The 24,444-nt window shown below is 36.8% G+C and overlaps 1 protein-coding gene across 1 annotated transcript; it reads right to left on the bottom strand.

Annotated features, from left to right (window-relative positions):
- LOC128507861 (tripartite motif-containing protein 16-like protein) lies at positions 1 to 20,045 on the bottom strand. The gene is made up of 6 exons (XM_053478998.1): positions 19,846 to 20,045; positions 16,377 to 16,454; positions 3,155 to 3,239; positions 2,887 to 3,058; positions 2,524 to 2,580; positions 1 to 2,361 (listed from the first exon to the last, which is right to left on the bottom strand). Exons 3-6 carry the CDS (start codon positions 3,233 to 3,235, stop codon positions 1,811 to 1,813), a joined length of 861 nt encoding a protein of 286 aa, XP_053334973.1. The 5' UTR covers positions 3,236 to 3,239; positions 16,377 to 16,454; positions 19,846 to 20,045; the 3' UTR covers positions 1 to 1,810.
- Between the last annotated feature and the right edge of the window lie 4,399 nt (positions 20,046 to 24,444).

The raw sequence follows: 24,444 nt of genomic DNA, 5'->3' as shown, positions 1-24,444 counted from the left end.
ATATATATATATATATATTGTATAATATTGTATAATTAGTGGTTTTGCATGTGGTATTGTTATTGTGATAGTATTGCACAGTGTATCAGGGCATGATAGAGTTCTATTGTTTATTCGGTCATGACAGCTTCCTAATGAAGGGGGAGGAGTTATAGAGTTTAATTGCCACTGGTATAAATGATGTCCTGTGGCGTTCAGTTTTAGACTTTGGTAGTCTGTGACTGAACATGCTTCTGTATGACATCAGTGACTCGTGTAGGGGATGTGATGTATTGGCCATGATACTGAGAAGTTTCATTAAACGGTTTCATTTTTAATGTAGTGATTTTAAATTGTACTTTAAAAGAGCAAAATATTAGGATTTGTTTCTGTGACTAAAATCATTCAGGAGGGCTTGTTTACTATATAACAACTATATATGCAACTTCCATATATGCACATTTTAAATCATTTTATACTAAAACCAATGATCTATTCCTTCTATTTGCAGATCCTTGATGTTGACATCCCCATTAATATTCTCTGTGCACCACATTTTCTATTTCTAAATTCTTAAATGAAAAGAGTTTGTTGACCACATCTTTCTCTCTCTTTCGGTCAGCTGTAGGAATTGGTTTACTTGTTCTTTGATGTATTTCTGCAGTTGTCAATGTGTCTGTGCTGTGCTATATCCTTCTTTACTCTCCTGTGCTGCTGCATTCAATGTTTTGTAGCGCAGCCACATAAAGGGCCTTTTAAAGGGGGGGAAAAGATGGCTAAAGCTTAGAGGTAAAGCAGCTGTGCCCCGTTAAGGTGTCCTTTAGGGTTGTTTTACCCCAAGCAATAGGAGGTGGTCCCGAAAAGAGGCTCTCGCGAGAATTCGCTAACAGGTAGCGAGAGGTCGGCAGTGACGCAAAAGGTCACCGGGTCCGCCTTTAAAGGGCTGCCGCGAAGAAGCGAGGAGGAGAGAGATGAGGAGTAAACAGCGCTGTATTTTGTTAAGAGAGAGAGTGGAGACCGTGACACTTTGGATTACCGTTTTTTGGATTAATCGTTGTCGGACATTTCTACTACCCTCTTACTCCGTTGTCGTGCTCCCGGAACATTTCATTACTGCCGGTGAGACCGATTCATCACTCTCAACACACACCCGCTTTCAATAATCCGGACTTTGGACATTTATCTCATTCACTCGCACACTCATACACACGCACACACGTATTTATATTTGTATATATTTTGTAAATATTGGTTTTTGGTGCACCTTTGTTTGTTTGGTTTTTCACTTAATACATTTTGGGTTTTTGCTTGGAACTGTTGTGTCGAGTCTTTCCTTGTTTGGCTACGTTGCGCAACACCGGAAGTTTGATTCTAGAACCCGTATTAGTGTAACTAGCTTAAAGATAAAACCTGAGCGTTACAGTTTTGCTGTTGGAGCTCTCATGGGGCTGCTGGTGCACCATTAATGATGATGGAACAAGATGACATCTTTGAAATAATAATTAAAATATGAAGACAATGCAGTAACTTCCAGTGGCACGCTGCATAATATGTCTGACCGTTTAAGCTTAATTCATGGCTAGTACTTAGACACTGAGACTGCAAAAACCTAAAGCAGCCATCACTGCTCCCCCTGGCAGAAATATATGGCATTGCAACCCAGCTTCCAAGCACACAGCATATGAGATTAATGGGGTGGAGCTAAATTCATGTGCCAATGCAGGGCATCAGGTTCCAAGCATGGGTTAGTCAGGGTCCTGTCACAGATTGGGCAGCCATTTGAAAGGGCTACCTCTGTATAGACTACAGATCATATAACAGCACAGCTTGATTATTGTGGATCACATAGCATCATAATTCGTCCTGATTTAGACCCACCACGTGGGTAGAATGCAAACGCAGCATACAGTGGCTCAGTGAATGTGGTGTTGACTCTGTGGAGGAGCTTCATCGTGTCAGAGATGCTGTAGAAGGACAGAGTTCCTGCACTGTGATCCACATACACTCCTATTCTGGAGGATGCTGGAGCTCTGAGCTCAGACCCTTGGTGATTATGATAGAAATAGACAGAAGACACAGAGGGAAACTCCAGACTCCAGGCCTGATTGCTACGTGAATACATACAGTCGTCACCCCATCCTTTCCTGCCGATCCCCCTATATACGACTGCTATGGCCACACCTATGTCACTTGTCCACTCCACCTCCCAGTAACAGCGTCCATACACACTTTCCTTACTCAAGGCATGAATATAGGAGTCAAATCTCTCTGGATGATCAGGGTACCCCTGATCTCTCTCACTGTATCTCATCACTCTGTTGTTCTTAGACCGAACGAGTTCTCGATGTGCCGTGTTGGGATCCAGAGTCAGATGACGGAAATCTAAAATGAAATCAATAAATAAAAAAAATTATGATGATATTGATAGTTTAATTCACAGCAATAATGTGAATGTTCATTGATTTCATGTTTTAGATGGTGTTATTTTCTGTTTTGCTCTATTTAACAAATAGTTACTAAAATAAAACCAGTTGTGTGACGTACATTTCAGAAACTCTTCTCTGGTCTGCGGCTCTGTGGGGAAACTCTGAACGCCCTCCACTGTGGAAACAGAAATAAAAAGGTCAGATGGTAAAACCCTTAAAAACAGACATTTCATGTAAATCATCAGAAATGTGTTTAGGTCACATGACTTCAGTCCTGAAGCACCAGAGTCAAGAGTTTCTCATCTCTAACATAAACTCATTTACATCAGCGGTTCATCATCATGACTCGACTCAGAAGTGTTAAAACTCTAAACTGTGCAGAGCTTTAAAGTTCAGCAATGAAGACTGACACCTCGACCTGATACAGAGCGAGTAAAGACGTCCATCATTGTGTTTCTCCAGCAGGAACAGCTCCTCTTACCATGTGGAGGGATTTTGTTGAATTCCTCCTCACAGAATTCCTTGAATCTGCATTTCAGTTCTGAGAGAGAATTCCTTACTTCATCAACTGGGGGATGTTGATTTACATTACGGGTTCCTCTCAGAAAATCTGGTCTTACAATTTGAGAAGATTGATACTGAGAATCTAAAGCCTATAAAAAGCAGATGACATTTAGAACACATTTGTGACAGGGACATTTAGTGCTGTCTTAATGACAGCTGTGTGTAGATCAGACAGTGAGTGTTACCCTCTTAAGTTTAGTAAGCTCCTCCCCCAGAAGGTCCATGAGTACTTCAGCTCGCTGTGCTGAAACACTGGCCTCAGCCATGTTCCTGATTTCACACACGCACACACACATACACACACACACAGAAAGAGAGAGACAGAGAGATACAGAGGAGGAGCATAAGGACAGAGAGGTTATGAATATACCTGATTCGTCTTCCTACGTGTAACTACACTACATGTAACTACATTTATTAGAATTATGTTTATAAAATCCACACTGTAACATTCATCCCAAATGATACACCAAAACTACAGACTTTAATTACTCTTCTCTGGTGTTAAATTGCTTCAGAACATGGTTAAAAAAAAAAAAAATGCACCATCTTAACATGCCAAATTTTCGAATGTGTATTATACAAAATAGACATAAGACTTTTTACAACTATATATTTAAATCACTGGGTGGGTATGAAAATGCATGGAAAGTTCAAAGAAGGGTTGCCAACCGTCCTGTAAAATAAGGAATCTCCCTGCATTTTAAAATTAAAAACTCTGTTCCATATTGAACTGATACAGGACACAATTTGTTTTGTAATTTTGAAACTCAAAGTGAAACTAGAAGTTTATGTTAGTTTTATGGATTTTTCCTAAATTTATACGTTTAAACAGCTTCATTAAAGCAACAGCACTAGAAGTTTAGCAGTGAAACACTGTTATTTTACAGATTTTTGCTAAATTTATACGATTAAAAACCTTTAATAAAGCAACAGCACTATAAGTTTAGCAGATAAAAAACTTTATTTTACAGATTTTTTCTAGATTAATACGATTAAACGTCTTCATTAAAGCAACAGCACTATATGTTTAGCAGTGAAACACCATTATTTAAAAAAATTTTCCCAAATTTATACGATTTAACACCTTCATTAAAACAGCACTAGACGTGTAGCAGCAAAATGTTTTTATTTTACATTTTTTTCCAAAATTATTACAATCAAACACCTTCAATAAAGCAAAAGCATTAAACATTTAGCTGGGAAACACTGTTATTTACAGATTTTTTCTACATTTAAGATCAAACACCGAAATAAAACAACACAAAAAACCCTGTTATTTCACAAATTTTTCATAAATTTCTATGAACACACATGTTCAATAAAGTGTTGACACAAACTCAAGATTACAATATTTGTAAAATAGCCTGTAGAACTGTGACACAGTCAAGAACAGGTATGATGCACAATACAATTAAAAAAAAAGTTTAGTTTTATAGCATTACAGTAAAATCCTAAAACAGTGGAACATTTTCTAACAGTGGAACATTCTCTCTTACAAACTTAAACATTGCTGTGAAATATCCTTGACTAAAAACATGTGAAGAAATAAACAATTTCAAACAAGATTCCCAATGTTCCAATTAAAGTTGTGGTCTCTTTTTTTTACTCTATAGTTCTTATATAATGTATGTGTACAAATAACCTTAACTTTTAGTTCAGAATCCTAATGCCTTAGCGCAAGTAAGTCAAATCTAAATCATACGAAAATGGCAAAATTATTTGTCGAGTGTATCCAAGCAAGATCCTCTTCCATACAGGTAGTAAACAACTGAATCCTTGGTGCATTAGGGTGGATTGGAAGAGAGAAGAAAAGAACACATTAAGATCTTAGATTCAAAAGAAAATCGTTTTCTCTGCTGTCCAAGGAACAGATTAACTAAATATTCAAAATCATATTTAATACTAGATATGTTAAAGGGAACCTCAAGAACTTTTCAACTGGGGCCCCTTAATAAAGAAAGGATCTCTACACAGTAAAAAATTGGACTTAAAATGATCCAAGGTTGAAGGAGTTAACTTTTAAAATCACCATAAAAAGATTACTTTTTTACTAGTGACTTACTAGCGAAGGACTTGGATGCTTCTGGATGCCTCTTCTCCCACATCCCAATGTTTATTCTGAAAATGTAAGCAAGTTTCATTATCATTGGCAGTAATCAGAGCTGTATTAAGCAATCAAAATGTTAATGTACATACCACACAGAAGCAGGCGGTTACATATACATATACGTTTTTTTCAACATATTGACCTCTGTAGAATTAGAACAAGATGTGTCAATGTGTCTACTGTATTATATATGTGAGAATATTTACAGAAATATACTTTTTTTTTTTTTACTGACGTGTATTGATATTAATTTACTGAAAAGGAATGAGTTGTTTAAAAGTACAAATACACAATGTTTGTGGAAGTTTATATTTTGCAGAGTAAAAGCAGCTAGTAATGTAACATAAGTCATCTCAGCCCGAGTCAGGCTAACAGTGTGTACTGTACAGTACAGTACACACTGACTCTCTCTCGAAATTCTTAATGTGCATGCTCTTAAAGAGCTCGCTTGCCCTCCCTGTCCATCTGACTCCTTTACCCTTATAGGTGTAAGTGAATTCCTGCAGTTTATCAGGAGTGACATGGCAAGTAATGTTAATGGTACCTAAGACTCGTCTGAGATTTGCGATAGACAAATGTGGAAGCATTAATAAATGAGTAATAAATGAGCTTTGTTTACAGCAATAACAATAAAAAAAAAATCTCTTACCATCATTGTCTTTTGAGCTTGCAGGTATTTTTTCTCACACTGAAACACGATGACATTTCAGAATCAGTCTTCTCCTCTGTCCCTCTAAGACTGCTTTCCTCCTCATCAGTAGCTCATCAACGTGTCTTTACTTCTCTGAATTTACACTAGTGATGGGTTGTTCATGAACGATTCGTTCTTTTTGAACAAGTCTTTAATGTGACTCAGAAGAACGAGTATCTTAGAGAGTGATTCGTAAATTTTTTGTGCTCATGCGCAAAGCATTGTAAACCTCCATAGGTTATGCACAGGAAACAGAAATGAGTAGTTACCTTTGAATCTTTTGGTAACAGGAAACAGAATTGAACGGTTCTCAACGAATCTTCTAGTCTGAGTTGTTCATTCTTTTGTCACGTGACTCCCATAGACGTTATGCAGTGCAATGGATTTAAAAGAATGAACGTTTTGGACCAGAAGATATAAGAGGTGAGCTGCTCATTCTGTTTATTTTATGTCATTAGCTGCATTGTAATATTTTCATTACTGGAACTATAGCCAAAATGTGTGTATGTAGACGTGTTGGGGGTCTGTTTATTAAATATGTAACATTTCATTTTATTTCTAATCAAAAGAACGAAATTAACTAAATGACTCAAAAAAAGATTCGTTCATTTTGATGAACAAGATTCAAAGAACCGAGTTACTAAAATGATTCAAACTTCCCATCACTAATTTACCAACTCTGCGCGCGCTAAACATTTAAGGACGCCTGTTTCCGATTGGCTGGTTCATATCACATTGTGTCAGACCTACAAGACCTACACCAACTTCCAGAACACTGGGTATAATTTTACATCCAGTCATTCATACCATAATGTGAATTAAGTCAAGGCAATTTTTTTATGTATTTATTATTAACATTATATATATATATATATATATATATATATATATATATATATATATATATCAGATGAATCAGTACCCGCTATTCTGAGTCTCTCACGTTTCTGACTGTGCAGGACGTTTTCTAAACAACTCAGTCAGCCACTTGTTCCTACAGTTACTAGCTAACAGCTACTTAGAACAATTAAATTGAGTAATTATGAGTTTGAATTTGTGCATGTTGTTTTTAGCAACAACATAACTTAGGACGTAACTGATCCCAGTAATCTATATACAGGACCGGGTTAGTTAACCCTGATGAATCCGAATTTGCCCATCTCTAAGGAGAATCCAGCAAGCTGTTACAATGGGTAAGTTATTAAGTCTTATATAATCCTTATTCTGGTAATATAAAACTGATATTTTATTTTTTCTCATTTTGGCTAGCTTTGTTTAGCTTATATGTAAATTGTCTTTTAATGTCACTTACATAGTTTAGGGTAGCATGTAGATAACACTGCTAACCATGCTAACAAAGTGCCTTATGTATCACAAACATGTTACTGTAGCTCATGCTGGCTAAGCTAATCTCTTATGAAGATGTTCATCACCATCAGCTGTGGGGTAAATCTTAATGTATTCCACTCATTTTTGGTTAACTTTAGCTAATAGTAGCTTTTTAGATTTGTTTTTTTTTTTTAAATGGTACAGAAAATACTTCTGATTATACAATTCTTTACCTTTTAAGGTACAACTGAATTGAAGGTACATAAGTGTTCTAACATAAAGGGTGCAGAATGTTCTGGACAGTGGGAGGAGTTTAGCTTTTCCGCAGAACAACACTGAGATTCTCACAGAGAATGGAGGAGGAGAATCCAGCAAGCTGTTACCATAGGTGAGTTATCGAGTCTTATATAATGCTTATTCTGATAATATGAAACTGATATTATTTAATTTTCCTTATTTTGGCTAAAATTTAGTCAGCTTATGTGAAACATTGTCTTTCAGTGTCACTAACATAGTTTAGTGTAGCATGGAGATAACACCACTTATCATACTAACATACTGCCTTATCTAACTTAGCACAAACTTGTTAGCTTAACCCAGTAGCTAAGCTAATGCCTTATGTGGATTACAGATGTTCATCAGTATCAGCTGTGGTGTAAATGTTCTAATGTATTTCACTCAGTTTTGGATAGCTTACAGATTTTCATTATATACAACAACTGATACCTTTTTTAAATCGGAGTGACATTACAAAAGCTTGTGTTGTATTTATGCACAGTTCTAATGTGTGCAGTTTTTTGCTTTATTGGGGGTCTGGGGACTCAGAACCAGTCAGTATCTGGTGTGACCACCATTTGCCTCATGCAGTGCAACACATCTTCTTCGCATAGAGAAGAAGCAGCAGAAACAAAGGTGTTGCGTTTATATTTTTGTTGAGTGTATATATTAGTTTATTTTATTGTGTTATGCTCATGTTTTTTTTTCTTTCTTTTTTTTATAAACAGTTGTGACAGTGAAAATAATCAACCACCTGTTTGATAAAAAGCAAATGCAAACAAGCATGTAAGATACAGACAGCCATCACTGCCATGGAAAACACAGACTGATGTGATTCCTGCTCTGTGATTCCTGCTCTGTGATTCCTGCTCACATGGAAACCTGGACCACAACTGGGGATGGATCTCTTGTAATTTTAATGACACACAATAGACACACAATAAGCCTCTGCCTGAATCCATGACTGCGTATTTTGTTTCAAGTTGTATTGTGAAGTTTTTGCAGTTATATTGTAGATGAAAAATTGTATTTTATATACTATACAATTTTAGTGTAATCATATTTTGTGAACGGTTTTCAGCTAATAAAAGTGTTTTATTTAGTTAAAATATTTGTTTATTGTAAACCTGAAAGATGTATTTTTACAAAACAGTTTACTGTAATCTAAAGAAGTGTTCAAACATATTTCATATATGTGCATAATGAATTGATTAAGTGGCTTATTCAACAGGAAAATTACTTTTTAATAGTTCCCAAAGGAACACAATGGACTCCATTAAGGTACAAAAGGGCTTGTCACTGGGTTGGTACCTTTGATTAAAATAAAATAATGTACCAGCAAGTTTATAAAACAAAAGGTACATTTTGCTTGCCCATGGTACAAATAATGTCCTTGATGGTACAAATTTGTTCCTCCATATTAAGGTACAATTCTGTGTCCTTGAAAGGTACTGCCCCAGTTACAATGGTTTGTACCTTCATTAGTACAAAACTGTACCTTTATTTCTAAGGGTGTGTGTATAAATCAGTGGCGGCTGCTCTAGAACTACAAGGGGAGCTCCGCTTCCGCTACTATGTCAGAAAATAAATGCTCATATATGCACTGTCGTATTTATATTAGTTTGAATAAAAGTGCGCTAAAACGGGTTCAACTTTATGACTAGCTCGTTCAGAATCAGGTATTTATTGTAGATTATTTGACGCGATTTCCATGCAGCACAGCGTGTTAAACCCTCCTTAAGCCCAGCTTCACTGGAGCTCTATGGGCAGCACAGAGGAGCTTTTTTCCGTGCAGAAAAGCTGGACAGTTATTGGATAAATGCACCAAAATCGTCACCTCCAGGGAAGCTCAACTTTGGTACCCCTTTTCCACTGCTCTGGTTCCCGTGCCGGTTCCCAATTTTGGAACTTGTGTCGCGCTTTTCCACAGAAAAAAATTGGTGCTGGTGCCCAAAAATAAGCACCGAACCGGCCCCTAAACTCTGCTGGTCTAGTTGCGAGAACCTGTGACCTCACGAGCGGTGGGTGGAGTTATAGGGAGCATTAAAAAAAAAAGGCAGAGACCCAAAGTCCGTTAATGTGGAACGCGGACGAAACAAAAGCGTTTTTTCGGCATTTTGGACATCCGCCAAGATTCAGCAGAAATTGGAAAGTGCTTTAAGAAAAAAAAAAAAAAAAAGTGTATGAGGAAATAAGAGAAGAACTAATAGTCGCAGGCTTCACACGAACAACCGACCAAATAGTGTATATGGGTCATTGACGGATAAGACTTTTTAATAGGCCAATTTTAAAATACCAAAAATATGGATATGTTTGGCCATTTTCTAAACATTTGGAATGTAGTGTACACATGCCTTTATAAAGAAAAGTAAAAATAAATTGTCATTTTAGTGTTTTTACACTTAAGTTAATAAAACATAGCCTTAAAAAAGTCATCTGGGGCGACCGTAATATATCTCAGAATTCACATTTTTATGTATCATTAAGACTAGTTGAACTCATATCAGTAAGTAGATAAACTGATGAAGAAAGATAAACTATAGTGCCTTTTCATTTTATGAAAACCATTATTTCACAAGTTTATTCTATAATATCAGAGTCTCCTTCATTATCCAGTTAAAATAAATGTTTATCCCTATAAAAGGAATGGAAAATGGCTGAATTTAGAAAAAAAAAGATAAAATATACAAATAATTATACTTAAACATGTAACTCTATGTATATAATTGATGTATAGAATATGAAAACTACAAATATAGGACATATATCTATCATTTAAAACATTTAGAAGTGGTTGCCCCACATGATACTCGGTCGCCCCATATGATGTTTTCAAGTTTACTCAAGTATAACAGGCTAACGGTTAGCCTCAGAAACCAAACTAGCTTTTTCTAGTGACAAAGCACCATCAAATTTATCATCAAAATATAGATTTGTGGAAAAAAATTATAATTCACAGTTTTGGGGTGGTCGCCCCACATGATGACCAAAAGTGACTACGACATCACAGCCGTTAAAAAACAGCTTTTTCTTACTATATGAGAGAGACTGATTAACTATACAGTTGTTTCCAGGGGGTCTTCACTTGTGTCTGGCTGATGCAGTATCCCATCCATAAGATGTTTTTTTTAAATAAAGGTCCCAAAATTGTGGTTTGTTGATGGTCGCCCCGGATGAAATGGATAGAATCAACAAAATTCGGACAACATTCGTTTGTATATCATGATAGAAATATATGAGCAAATGCTTTATAGTTTTGTCAATGGATGTAAAACATGTTTAAAATTATGGCAACTAGGAAAAGGGATATATTTAAGTTGATTTAAAGTGTTTTTAAACCAGTTGTCCTAACTTAAGTCAAGGCCAGACGATCGCCCCATATGGTGTTTTGGCACTTCGGATAGCAGAAAAATGATGAAAAACTTAAAAATTTGGAGAAGTTAGAGTGGTTTAGTAGGTAAAGAAGGTATAACAAGTAGATGAGAAATTTTTATGTATTTTTTAGTTTTTTCTGCAAATTAAAATTAACCGGGCAGAAAAAGGGGGCGTCAGGTCATTGACCCACAAGCTAAAAAAAAGCTGAAGAAAGGTATAACACGCCGAATAAACTGCTTTTGGATACTAAAATACATTTTCGTACTAGTTTGGAGAATAACCAGTAAACTGACATCGGCCATGGTCGTTTCTGTTTTGTGGGCGTGGCCTGTGACGTATTATCATGCAGCTCCTGCTGAGCTCCTGTCTAGTGTAAATGCAGGCCGGTTCAGCACTGGCCAAGCACCAGAACCGGCACCTGGCACCAGCACCAGTGTAGTGGAAATGAGGTAGAGTAAATGGAGCGGTGGGCGGGCCAGGACGCTGGGCTGCTGCATGATGATTGGAGGAGCTGTTTAAAGGGCAGAACCCCTTTTTTGATTGACAGCATGTCTTAAGTATACATCAGAGCTACAGAGTTTCGAGTTCAGTTCCTATGCGGATTTGCAGGTGAAGTGGTACTGGTGTTAATTTCGTCAGACGAGACGAGACGAAATATGTTCGTCAACGACCTTTTTTTTCATGACTAAGACGAGACGATGACAAGACTGCACCACTGTCCAAAAACGCTGACTAAGACTAAATTAACATGCATTATTGTTGACGAAAAAAGACGAGACGAAAATGTTTTGCATAAAATAAAAACTAAGATAAAATCTCTCTTCATTTACGTCTACAATCGCATCTGCTTTTTCATCAGCTGTTACGGCTTTAAAATATTCAGAAAGAGTTCGCGGCTTCGCGCTGTGGCTCAAGTTACAGGTCTCATACTCAACACAAGTGACGAGCGACGACGACATGCTAGGTCGAAGGAAGAGGCTCGATATTTGGTCGCATTTTAAGTACAATGGTACTGACAAAAAGTCAGAATGTGTCATCATTACTGACGGGAAACATTGCGGACAAAGAATTTCGGGGAAAAACACCACCAACCTTAAACGACATCTAAAGGCTAACCACCCACACATTCAGGTAAGTTAACCTAAATTAACGTCTAATAAGCTAATGCTAAAGCTAATTTTACGCATATACGCTGTAAATCAACCAGTTAGCTATGGTGTTTTAGCACATTAAGCAGGTTATATATATTTTATTTTAACTTATTTTGCCACATGCATGTGTGGGTCTTCACATCACAGGCGCAGAAAGTGGGGGTGCTGTAAATGCATGTTTTTTCATTAACATTTATTTGTAATAAAAACTTTGAGTTGGCTATTTAAAAAGTTTTATTTTTATGTTAAATTATGTAAAGGATAATGTATAGCGAGGTGGTTGTAACGTTAGCTAATACAACACCAACAGGCTGATTAGGACCCCGACGCGAAGCAACGGTGTGTTATAGTTAGCAGCGGTCTGTTATCAAGAAATAAAATAGTGTGTGCGTAGAAAGAATTCGTCCACACGCCGCGCAAGTCCACCGTCTAGGCAGGCTTTTTGTGTTAAATTATATTTCCTGTCGCTGCGCAGGCTCTTTTATTGTACATGACGTCCCGATGACAGGTCCGTTGCATTACGATTAAAAGCAGTAAAAGCAGTATCAATAAAGTAAAAAATGTGATGAGCACTACAGTCAAGCTCCAGTGCGCTGTTTAAACGATGTTCTCACTGATACTTTTGTGATTTGCGGAGTTTTGACAAGTTTTCTAGCCTTGATATTGTTTCTTATTCAAAAGTGGTGACAGAAAACACTCAGCACCCCCAACCTGAAACCTCTTCCCACGCCCTGTCACAATCACATCATAATCAAAATTAATGTAATTAGGCTTAGGAGCAAATGTATATGTATATGCATTCAGTTGGTAATTTACATACATATATATATATATATATATATATATATATATATATATATATATATATATATACACCTACAGTTTCGATCTTAGGCTTTTCATTAAGTTATTTTTTTCATTAAGTTACTTATTTCCACTATAACACTTGTGTTCCTGATATTATTTCATTTAATGAGGCCTCATTGTATTTACTCTTACAATAGATTCCAGATGTGGTCAAGCAACCAGCCAGGCAAGAGGAGAGGCCATCTATGTCAGGTGCATTCTTTTCTCACATCAAGTACAAGCCAGACTCCCAGGAACAACGCATTAAAGAGGAGGCTATAGCTAAATGGGTAGCTCGGACAGCCCACCCTCCACGGACAGTAGAAGATGAGGAATTCATCAACATGATGGAGAAAATAGATAAAAGACTGACTGTGCCAAAAAAGACCAAAATTACAAATCTAGTGGACCAAATGTACCTAGCTGAAAAGGTAAAATTCAAAAACAGACTGGCTATGGCCCGCAAAGTTACCATCGGCATTGACATATGGACTAAAAAGGGGCTTACCGCCTCCTTCCTGGCTGTCAGTGCTTGCTATTTCAATGTTCAGGACAGTAAAGCTGAACACATACTACTGAACCTAAAGCAAATGGTTCACCCACACACTGCTAATTCTATTGTCACTCTTGTGGAGGAATGCACAGAAGAATGGGGGATCCCAAAGGAAAAGATTATCATGATAATAACTGATAATAGAAGCAACATGGTTTCTGCATTTCGCGTTGAAGAAGAGGACACCAGTTCTGATGAGAACGATTCCAAGGATAGCGATGAAGAGGAAGAGGCAGACGAAAGGACAGTCTGTGAATGTTGTTTGTTATTACAGAGAGCTTGTTCACTGTAATAGATATTTGATATTGAATCTAAAAAGAATATGAAATAAATATGTTTAATTAACTTTTTGTAGTGATAAAGTGCTATTATATAGATTAATAGTTATTGTAGGATTTAATGAAAATAATTGTTGTTTTGTGTTAAACTTTCTATCAGATATGGAACCTTGGAGAGGACCCCATGTGTGGTCCATACCCTTCAGCTTGTCGTCAACATGGTCAAAAAGGAACAAGCAATCAAACGTCTACTGGACAAGGTCCGGCATCTGGTGAGACAGTTTCGCAAATCATCTGTTGCCACAGAACGGTTGCTGGAACAATGTGGACTCATTCTCATCAAAGACTGTGAAACCAGATGGTCCAGTTCTTTTTTGATGTTGTCTCGTTTACTTAAAGTAAAGGACCACGTGACATCGGTGGCTGACACCATGGGCTGGGACTGCCTGCTGCCTAGTGAATGGCAGAAGGTGGCCATCCTCAAAGATTTGCTCCTTCCATTTGCAGAACACACAAAGGTGCTTGAAAGTGACACGTGTTGTTTCTCCCTGGTTGTCCCTGCAATACTGGATTTGAGGATCCACCTTTCAGACTTCTCCCTTGCTCATGCCAGGAGCTACAGGAATGTAGCTGTACTGGCACAGAAGATGTCTGCAAACATGGATTTACGCTTCAGCTGTTTTCTGGATGTGTCGGCAAGCAACTTTTCTCCTCTTGCTGCAGCTGCTTGTTTTGTTGACGCTAGTGTGTCAGCAGAGACCCTGATTGACAATGATAATGAAGACATACAGAATCTCCTCAGTAAAGCTGAAGAGTACATCACTCGCAGTGTACCATACCAGGAAGAGGTGACAGATGATGAGGACATTAGAACTGCAGAGGTCTCAGAGGTGCCTCTGCAAAAGAGGCCTAGATTCAGGTTTTTTAGTGCCCATCGGCCATCATCAAAGCCAAAGACCTCCAAGGCCTTCGTCAGACAAGAGGTCCAAAAATTCAAAGAATCTCTGTCCCATGCAAACCCAGAAGAATCCGGCATGGATTTCTGGTCTTCTCAAAGCTCCACCATGTATCCACTGCTGAAACCCCTGGCATTAGACCTTCTGGCAATGCCAGCTTCCGAAGCGTTTGCAGAGCGGGTCTTTAGTTTAACTGGAGACCTTTCAAGTGGCCGCCGCAACAGAGCAAGAATTACATTAGAAAGAAGTGCTTTTCTAAAACTTAAAGTCTAGAGTGATAACTGCAATTCTGCTCTGGTTAAAGTTTGGTTAGAGTTATTTTTTTATTTATTTTTTTTACTTTAAATAACCCTCAATGGTTTGGATTTTGCATTCTGTTGCAAATCTTGCCTTTGAACTTGATTGTTTCATTCATTCCTAAAGTGGAAGTTTCAGCAGCTGTAGTAACAACAGCACTGTTAATTGTTGATCGTTGTTAAAGCCTTGTTAAATCTTATTTGTTATTTCCCAAGATCAACCTAGACTGTAAATAGGTTGTATTTTAGGCCCACAGTAAAGTAGGCCTATTCTTTTCAGTTTTTCAGAGTATGTTTATTTTATTTCTGATTTGAACATAAGACACAAGGCAACCAAAACAGTTTTAAAAACCTTTGTAACTTAAGTTTTCAGTCGGAGTCTGTTGGGACCCAGCTTTTGAATTGTGTTGGTTAAAATAAAATGCTCTTCAGAACAGGTTAATCATGTGAGAATGTGTCTCCTAAATCAGAAATTGAAAACCAGACCCGTTTAACATTTGCATTCAACAAAAATCATTCAACAAGTGTATTTTGTCAGGTAATTATGACATTTAACCAATGTTTGAGATATGTGAAACACTTTTTTTACTGAAATGTGTATCAGTAATAATGTTATTTTAAAAAAAAAGACTACAATTTTTTGACTAAAACTAGACTAAAATTAAAAGACTTTTACCCCCGGTTTCACAGACAAGGCTTAAGCTAGTCCCAGACTAAATTGCATGTTTGAGCTGTCTCAGATGAAAATATCTTGCTCTGACGATTTTTAAAACGTGTCAGTGTCAATGTTCTGTGTTAAGATGCACACCTGTAATATTTTCTTATAAGGCATTTTTGCAAAAGTTGCTTAAATATCTTAATTTAATTAATGCCTAGTCCTGGCTTAAGCTAAGCTCCGTCTGTGAAACTGGGCCTTAGTCGACTAAAACTTGACTAAGATACCTTGAGTTTTCTTTTGACTAAAACTAGACTTAAATGACGAGACTTTTAGTCGACTAAAACTTGACTAACAAAAAAAGATATGTGAATGACTAAATATGACTAAAACTAACAAGGACATTTGGCACAAGACTAAGACTAAGACTAAATTAAAAATAGGTGACGAAATTAACACTAAGTGGTACGAAAAACTGCTGCACTCTGTATTGTTTGCTGGTGATATAAACCATTTTGTTTGTACAAATCATTCTTTAAATAAAAAAAAAACATATTATAGCCTTCTTGACTTTGCTCAGTGTTTCAGCATTGTAAAGTTAGTTCGTTCATATAATTAAAGTAGCTAGTGGAAGGGGAAACTAGCCAGCTAGCAAGCTGAAGGCCTAATATGAGCTTCCCCGTTTCAAAAGCTAGCAACCGCCACTGAGATATAGATATATAGATTATCATATATATATATATATATATATATAGGACACTGAAATGTAATTCTTCCAGTTCTCCATACACACACACCGCATTTCTGTTTGAGTTTAATGTTTTCCTGTGTTTTGTAAAGGGTGTGCCTGTGAAGAAGTGTGTGTGTAAGAGAGTGTTAAATCGGTCTTACCAGCACTACGAAGTAAAAATCTACACAATCCTGTGAAACTGTAATGAAGGAGAATATAATCCACAGTCGGAACACCCGCTAAGAGAAGAGAGATTACACAGTGATTACCAACAGCGCAAAGAAAGTTGAAGCAAAATGGCGATGGAACTCTTCCCATGAGAGTAGGCGTCTTTCTTTCTTTTCCTTAAGCTCCGCCCTAGGTGAACTTATAAACGTGACTTTGGGCTTCCAATACTTTGGGAAAATTTTGTGATGAGACGTATTGTGCCGATGCTTCGAAGCGTGTGTCGAGAAATCCAGGAACTATTTAGTGAAGCGCGTTTCGAGGCTTGTATAAGTGATGGGTCGTTCATGAACGATTCGTTGTTTTTGAACGAATCTTTAACATGACTCAGATGAATGAGTTGTCTCGGAGAGTGATTCGTTCATTTTCTATTGGGCGCGCATGCGCAAAGCATCGCAAAACCTCCGTATGGTATATAATATAATATAATATAATATAATATATACAGGAAACAGAATTGAGTAATTACCTTTGAGTCTTTTCGGTCCTGAGTCGTTCGTTCTTTTGTCACGTGACTCCCATAGACGCTATGCAGTTATATTTACGTATATAAAATAAACATCAAAGAAAGTATTATACTGTTGCCTTTATTTTTTGTAAAATTTAATAATTTAAATAAAAAATAAAAATAAATAGTAAAGTTTAAATAAACAAGTGAGAGTTTTCACCCTATACACTACAGTATGAGCCGCAACAATAACATATAGTTATCAATATATTACAATATAAAGCCTAACATCAATATTGTTTAAAAAAAATAAACACACAAAACACACAGACACACTGTGATCTGGTTCAGAGCAAGTTTGCATTGAGAAAAACAAGCTCCTGGACTTTGGATGGGCTCAGTCTGTTTCTTCTGTCAGAGATAATCTGCCCTGTCTTAGAAAAAACTCTCTCAGATGGCACAGATGTAGCCACAATACAAAGTCTAGCCTTCATTTCTTCAAAGAGGCTTTTGTAAACAGGGGAACTCTTCCTCCACCATGCCAGAGGGTCTGATGTGCGGGGTAAAAGTGGGTCTGCAAGATAGGCCCGCATCTCCATCATTGTATCTGCAGTATGGGACGTGGTGGCAGAAATTGGCCTCATGCTTGCTACCCTTTCGTCAAAGTCCTCCCAAAACATGGCTGTTGCAGTGACGATTGCAGCACAATCTGGAGCAGTCTCCTCTTCACCCTGAGTTGGGTTAACATGTGCTGCAGCTGTAGTGATCCTCTTTACTGTCTCATCTGCAGCCTGCTGGTTGACAAAGGCTTGCTTTTTAAACCTTGGGTCCAAGCAAGTAGCATCAGCAAGTTTCTCAATAAATTCAACTTTGCCAAACCTTCTGTTCATTTCAGCCATGAGGGTGTCCACTAATTTGTTAACAGGTTCTAGACAGGATGGATTTCTCTGAAACCTGACAACAATCTTCTGAAGACCTCTTGTCATCAAAATGACTTCGAAGACAAAGACAAACCTATAAAGATGAACAATTATATAAAATATAATTTCTTATAACTTGTAATAATTATTTTATATAAAAAAAGAGTTATTTCTACTCTCCTGCTCATAAATCTGATATAACGTAGAAAATCTTCCCTGCTGCTATCTTCTTGTCTCCTCTTTCATCTGTTCTTAAACCTTCTCCTCACCTCACCTTCTCATTCTCTGTTCATGTCTCTCTCTCTCTCTCTCTCTCTCTATCTCTCTCTGTCCCCCCCCCCCCCCCAACTCAAGCCATCATCTTGTGATTCGTCTCTGGATGGACACCTCTCTATCTTCCTCTCTTTTAATTCTACAGGATCTCACCAGAACATTTACAATGGTTCATGTTCTTTGCAGTAACATAAGTCGATGGCACAGGCGTTTGTTCAAACATATAAAAACCCCATCTTTTGCTATTAATAAACATAGACCTTTCTGACAGACAACGTGTGTGTGTGTGTGTTTGACTGAGTCTCTCCTTGCACCAGAAAAGCTTACCGAAGCACAGCAGACAGACCGAGCAATTGGCTTTTTCTACTACGCAACTTTACATAACTAAATCAACATCTATATTATACATAGGATTAGCTTAATGTAAGTATAAAAATATATATCATCTTGTATAAAAATAGAGAGTTTAAAATTTTGTTTTTTTTTAAATGATAAGCAAAAAATGTTAAACTACTTACTTTTCTCCGCTCACTTCAGTGCTGACCTCCTAAAATGGCTTAATGATATCAGCAATTTCTTTGCCAATTTCCCATTCCTCTGGTCTTAATGTTGGCAAAGAAGCATTGGTGAGTGCCAGGGTGGAGATGATTGGATCTTTCAGATCAGTGAACCTTTTCAACATGTAATAAGTTGAATTCCACCTTGTGGAAACTTCCTGTTTTAGACGCAGCAGCTCCTGTCCCATCTGTTTCTGTGTGGCCTTGAGTCTGTCTGAAGCAGCTGTGCTTCTGTGGAAGTATTCAACAATAGATTCCACCTTTTGCAGTACATTTTGGACCTCCTTCAGTGCAACTTTGACAATGAGGTTTAACATATGAGCAAAGCATGGAATGTGGTCCCAGTGGAGGTGTTCTCTCAGAGCTGAAACAATATCGCGGGCATTGTCAGTTATACAAGCTACAATTTTGTTATCCACATCCCATTCATTAGTAACTCTGGACAGCTCTCTTGCCAGGTGAGAGGCAGTGTGTCTTTCTGTCAAAACAAAGCAGTCTAAAAGATAGGATGTCATCTGATGAATCCTCTATGAAATGACAAGTCACAGCCATATAACTTGTGGCATTCACAGAAGTCCAGCAGTCTGTTGTGAGACATACAGCAGAGGCACCCTTGATTTTATCCTTTATTTCTGCCTTTAGCTTGTCATACAACCTAGGCAGTATGTTTTTCTACTTGGTAGAATGTAAGATGGGTCCAGGAGATTTGAAAATTCTTTAAAGCCCTTATCCTCAACAACTGAAAATGGTTGAACGTCACGAGCAATCATTTTGACCAAGGCCTCATCAAGTTTGCTCTGTTTTAATGGGTCCATCAGTCTTGTTATGAAACTGCCCATTGCGGTTTGATGATGTGGTAATTACTGTTTGCACCTAATATTAAAACCAAGCACATGTTTACACATTTTCCAAAATAAATAAATAAATAATAAATACACAAAAAATTTCTAAGTACATTATATTTGTATAATATTTTTTATTAAATGCAAAAGTATACATCATTGACAAGAACATACACTCGATACATTTACTGTCAATTTTTTTTGCATGCTTTTATTAGATCATGATAAACAATAATATCAATATTCGGACAAAACCTGAGGTCCGTTCTTCGTACGTCGCTTGACACATCCGAGATGAATTGACACATCTAAGATGAGATCATCGTGCTAATTACGATCCGGCTAAGTCGGTTCTTCGAGCTCACCTGTTGTTGATGATTAGTATATCTGGATTGAGTTGTCTAGGATTATTGCGCGCTCGTGCGTTGGTTTAAAAGGCGATATGCATCGACAGTAGAAACACTGATCACAAGCCCTCCGATTGGTTGACGAAATGGAAAAAGACCGGCTCAACTTTTTTTTGTAACACGTGTTATGCGCTGAAATGCCCCCCTGCCATGGATTGCCCCCCCCTACATAATCGCTATCAAATATTATATTAGAACATAAATTCATAGGTTAATGGTTTGCAAATTACAAATTACATGAGACAATAAAATAAAATAAGCAATATGAAAATAAATATGTTGTATATGAAAAAATAGAAATATTATGTATACTTTTATATTGTTTATTTTATAATGAAATTTGTTTCGTCCAATTTATCATTATAAAATATTAATTTTTAATATATATAAATATTTATTAGCATATTTTTATGACAAACCCCTGAAAAATAAATGTTACAAAATAAACATTATACAAGAGTTTGTAATAATGGTCTCGGCTGTCTCATGCCTAGGGTTTATTATAAAAGTAATATCATATTTGATAATACTAAACCTATGAATTTATGTTCATATATAATATTTGATAGCGATTGTGTGTGTGTGTGTGTGTGTGTGTGTGTGTGTGTGTGTGTGTGAGTGGGGGGGAGTCCATGGCAGGGGGCATATACTTTTCTTTTTCCACGTGAGTCAGTCATGCTCTTTAACCAATCAGATGTGACCTCGCCATTTCAACCAATCATAACCTGGCAGGAGCGCAGGCTAAATCCTGTTTACATGAAATAAATCCAGGTTCAAGCTTACGGATATGTTGCTATGACAACAAATGCTAGAAGCGCATCGAAGAACGAAACAATCCAAGATCAGGACAAATCCACAACAATTAAATCCAGCTAACTGAGTTAGCGACGTACGAAGAACGGACCCCTGGGGTCCGTTCTTCGTACGTCGCTTGACACATCCGAGATGAATTGACACATCTAAGATGAGATCATCGTGCTAATTACGATCTGGCTAAGTTGGTTCTTCGAGCTCACCTGTTGTTGATGATTAGTATAGCTGGATTGAGTTGTCTATGATTATTGTTCGTGCGTTGGTTTAAAAGGCGATCGATATGCATCGACAGTAGAAACACTGATCACAAGCCCTGCGATTGGTTGACGAAATGGAAAAAATGCAGCTAATTTTTTTTGTAACACGTGTTATGTGCTAAAATGCCCCCCTGCCATGGATTGCACCCCGTACATAATCGCTATTAAATATTATATTAGAACATAAATGTATAGGTTAATGGTTTACAAATTACATGAGACAATAAAATAAAATAAGCAATATGAAAATAAATATGTTGTACATGGAAAAAATTTAAATATTAATATTTTTTCAAATACATGTATACTTTTATATTGTTTGTTATAATAAAATTAGTTTCATTTATATAATTTATCATTATAAAAATATTTATTTTTTATTATATATAATTATTTATTTGCATATTCATGACAAACCCCTGAAAAATAATTGTGTCACAAAATAAACATTATACAAGAATTTGTATTAATGGTCTTGACGACTGTCTCGTGCCTAGGGTTTATTATAATAATAATATAATATTTGATAATAAACCTATGAATTTATCTTCTAATATAATATTTGATAGCGATTATATATATATATATATATATATATATATATATATATATATATAGCAAGATATATGCAAGATACTTTTCTTTTCCCACGTGAGTCAGTCCGCGTCAGTCGTGCTCTTTAACCAATCAGATGTGACCTCACCATTTCAACCAATCATAACCCAGCAGGAGCCTAAATCCTGTTTACATGAAATAAACCTGCTCCCGAGCAGGTTCAAGCTTACGGATATGTTGCTATGACAACAAATGCTAGAAGCGCATCGAAGAACGAAACAATCCAAAATCAGGACAAATCCACAACAATCAAATCCAGCTAACTGAGTTAGCGACGTACGAAGAACGGACCCCAGGAAACAGTATTGAACGATTCTCAGCAATGAGTCTTCAAGTCTCGAGTCGTTCATTCTTTTAACACGTGACTCCCATAGACGCTATGAAGTGCAATAGATTCAAAAGAACGAATGACTCAGATAAAAAGATATGATGGTGAGCTACTCATTCTGTTTATTATAATATGTCATTAGCTGCATTGAAATATTTTCATTACTAGAACTAAATTTGTGTATGTAGACGTGTTGAGGGTCTGTTTATTGATAATCTAACATTCTATTTTATTTCTGATCAAAAGAATGAAATGAACTAAATAACTCAAAAAAGATTCGTTCATTTTGATGAACAAGATTCAAAGAACCGAATCACTAAAATGATTTAAACTTTTCATCACTAGCTTGTATTGTTTACGACGAATGACGTCATGAATGACGTTTAAAGCCTCGCTAGTATTGGTAGTTCAGTTCTTAGTACGTGTGTGAATGGTTGTGCATGAAAATCCCAGTAACTGAGCAGATTGTGAAATACTCAGACCGGCCCGTCTGGCACCAACTACCATGCCACGCTCAAAATTGCTTAAATCACCTTTCTTTCCCATTCTGACATTCAGTTTGGAGTTCAGGAGATTGTCTTGATCAGGACCACACCCCTAAATACATTAAAGCAACTGCCATGTGATTGGTTGATTACAGTAGATAATTGTAATAATGAGAAATTGAACAGGTGTTTCTAATAATTTTTTAGGTATATATATATATATATATATATATCTTTCAATTGTCTTTCAATTAAAGTATGGGAAACTTATTTTCCTGGGCATCAGGAAAATCGGCTTCCCTCCTCCTACCTGATGTGGAAGTATCTGAGATGTCTGAAATTGCCTCAGAGACATGTGTGCTTAGGTAATACAGTGAGGTGATGTTTTTTTTAAAAAACACTATTTTTAACAAGAGACTCAATTCACCCAGTTAACATTTGTAATAAACTTCAAGCTTTCATACTTTGTGAAATTAAAGAAAAAGAACCAATTCAGATACATTATTTAATGTAAAAATGCTATTATAATAAGTGCTGTGCCAATTCTGTATGTCTGTTTTATCATGGACATCCAAACAGTATATCATGGACTTCAGGATATCATGTTTCCCCATCATATGTGGGTGCTAAGGTAGGCAGGTAGGTAGGTAGGTAGGTGTGAATAAAATGAATAACTATGTGGTGTCCTATAATTCCTGTACCTGTGTGTTTGATATGTAACCAGATGGTTTGATATGTAACCAGATGGTTTAATAAAACTGGATGTTTGAGTGGGTAAAAAAGAGTATCCGAGTATGCACTCTACCCTTGAGTTACATGCTATGATAAAATACAAAGTATAACCTTAAATATATGTAAAATAAATCAGTATCACATCTATCATCACACAGCTAATGTACGTGTAATAAAAGTAATCGTGATGTCAGTACTCGCCCAGCAAACCAGTCTTTCGCAGCGGCCTAAAACATCTGAATCATCTTCAAATATACAAAAAAAGCGAAAAGACACTCGACTATTTTGCATAGGTTATTTGTTTAATTCACAAAGTTCGTAAAAACACTTAAAAACGGGAGAACAACTGTTTAAATCCTCGTTCGCCTTCTCAGCGTTAGGTAGCGAGTGACGTTATGATTTGAATCTGCACACGCACTGCGCGTGACCGGGGAAACATAGGGAAACTGAATTTCCCGAAACACAGATGCTCGGAATGTTGTCATAATTATTTGTGAATGGTGTGTGTGTTATGCTAATCTCTCTATGTGTATTGTTTCGTCCCAACTGCACCCTGCAAGAGTAGCTGGACGTTTCTCCATTTGCTGTGTCATGTCCGGGTTAGTATACCCTAGGGTGTACATTAACAGCATGTACAGTAGAGTTAAAATTTATTTAGACACACTAGATAGGAGCGAGAGCTACTTGTTGTACTTATGTAGGCTAGTTAGTGTAGTTAGTGGGCATCCCACGCCCTGATTTTGTTTTCATTTTGTTTATAGGTTAGATTGACTGCAGCGCATAAGTTAGAAGGTGTTTTGTTTTATTTATTTATTTGATTTAAGCTCTGCTCGTGGCTCCCACCGTTGAATGTGTATTTAATATTTTGTATGTATTTTCTATAAATATTATTTCTTTCACTACTTATACTATTGGTTTCCACTGTGTGTTTTGGTGCTTTAAAATTACTAAAGTTTGCTAAAACTCAGCGCTACTCTTGAGTTGGTCTCATTCTTGTTCATAAGTGACTTCTCAAATAGTAATCAGTGACGGTCTTCAATATTTTAACCTTCTTTTTTTTTTTTTATGTCGGCTTCCTATCTCCCTTAGACAAAAGCAAACATAACAACTAAATAGGAAACCGTAACAATAGTATGACTACATATTAAATATGCGTAATATATTTTACTGTTCAAACATGTGTAAAAAGTGTTTAAGTGCCAGACATACAGTACGAACAGCTCTACACACAGTTGCCTTGCCCACATGCTCTGCATCGCCCACATTGTACAGAAAATGCCCTGACACAAAAAACCGAAGTGCTATGCACAGAATGTTTTCTGTGCTA

Source organism: Clarias gariepinus, chromosome 2, assembly GCF_024256425.1.
Source record: "Clarias gariepinus isolate MV-2021 ecotype Netherlands chromosome 2, CGAR_prim_01v2, whole genome shotgun sequence".
Lineage (NCBI taxonomy): Eukaryota > Metazoa > Chordata > Actinopteri > Siluriformes > Clariidae > Clarias > Clarias gariepinus.
The sequence above is the reverse complement of the archived record's forward strand: the minus strand, read 5'-3'. Positions and strand labels throughout refer to the sequence as shown.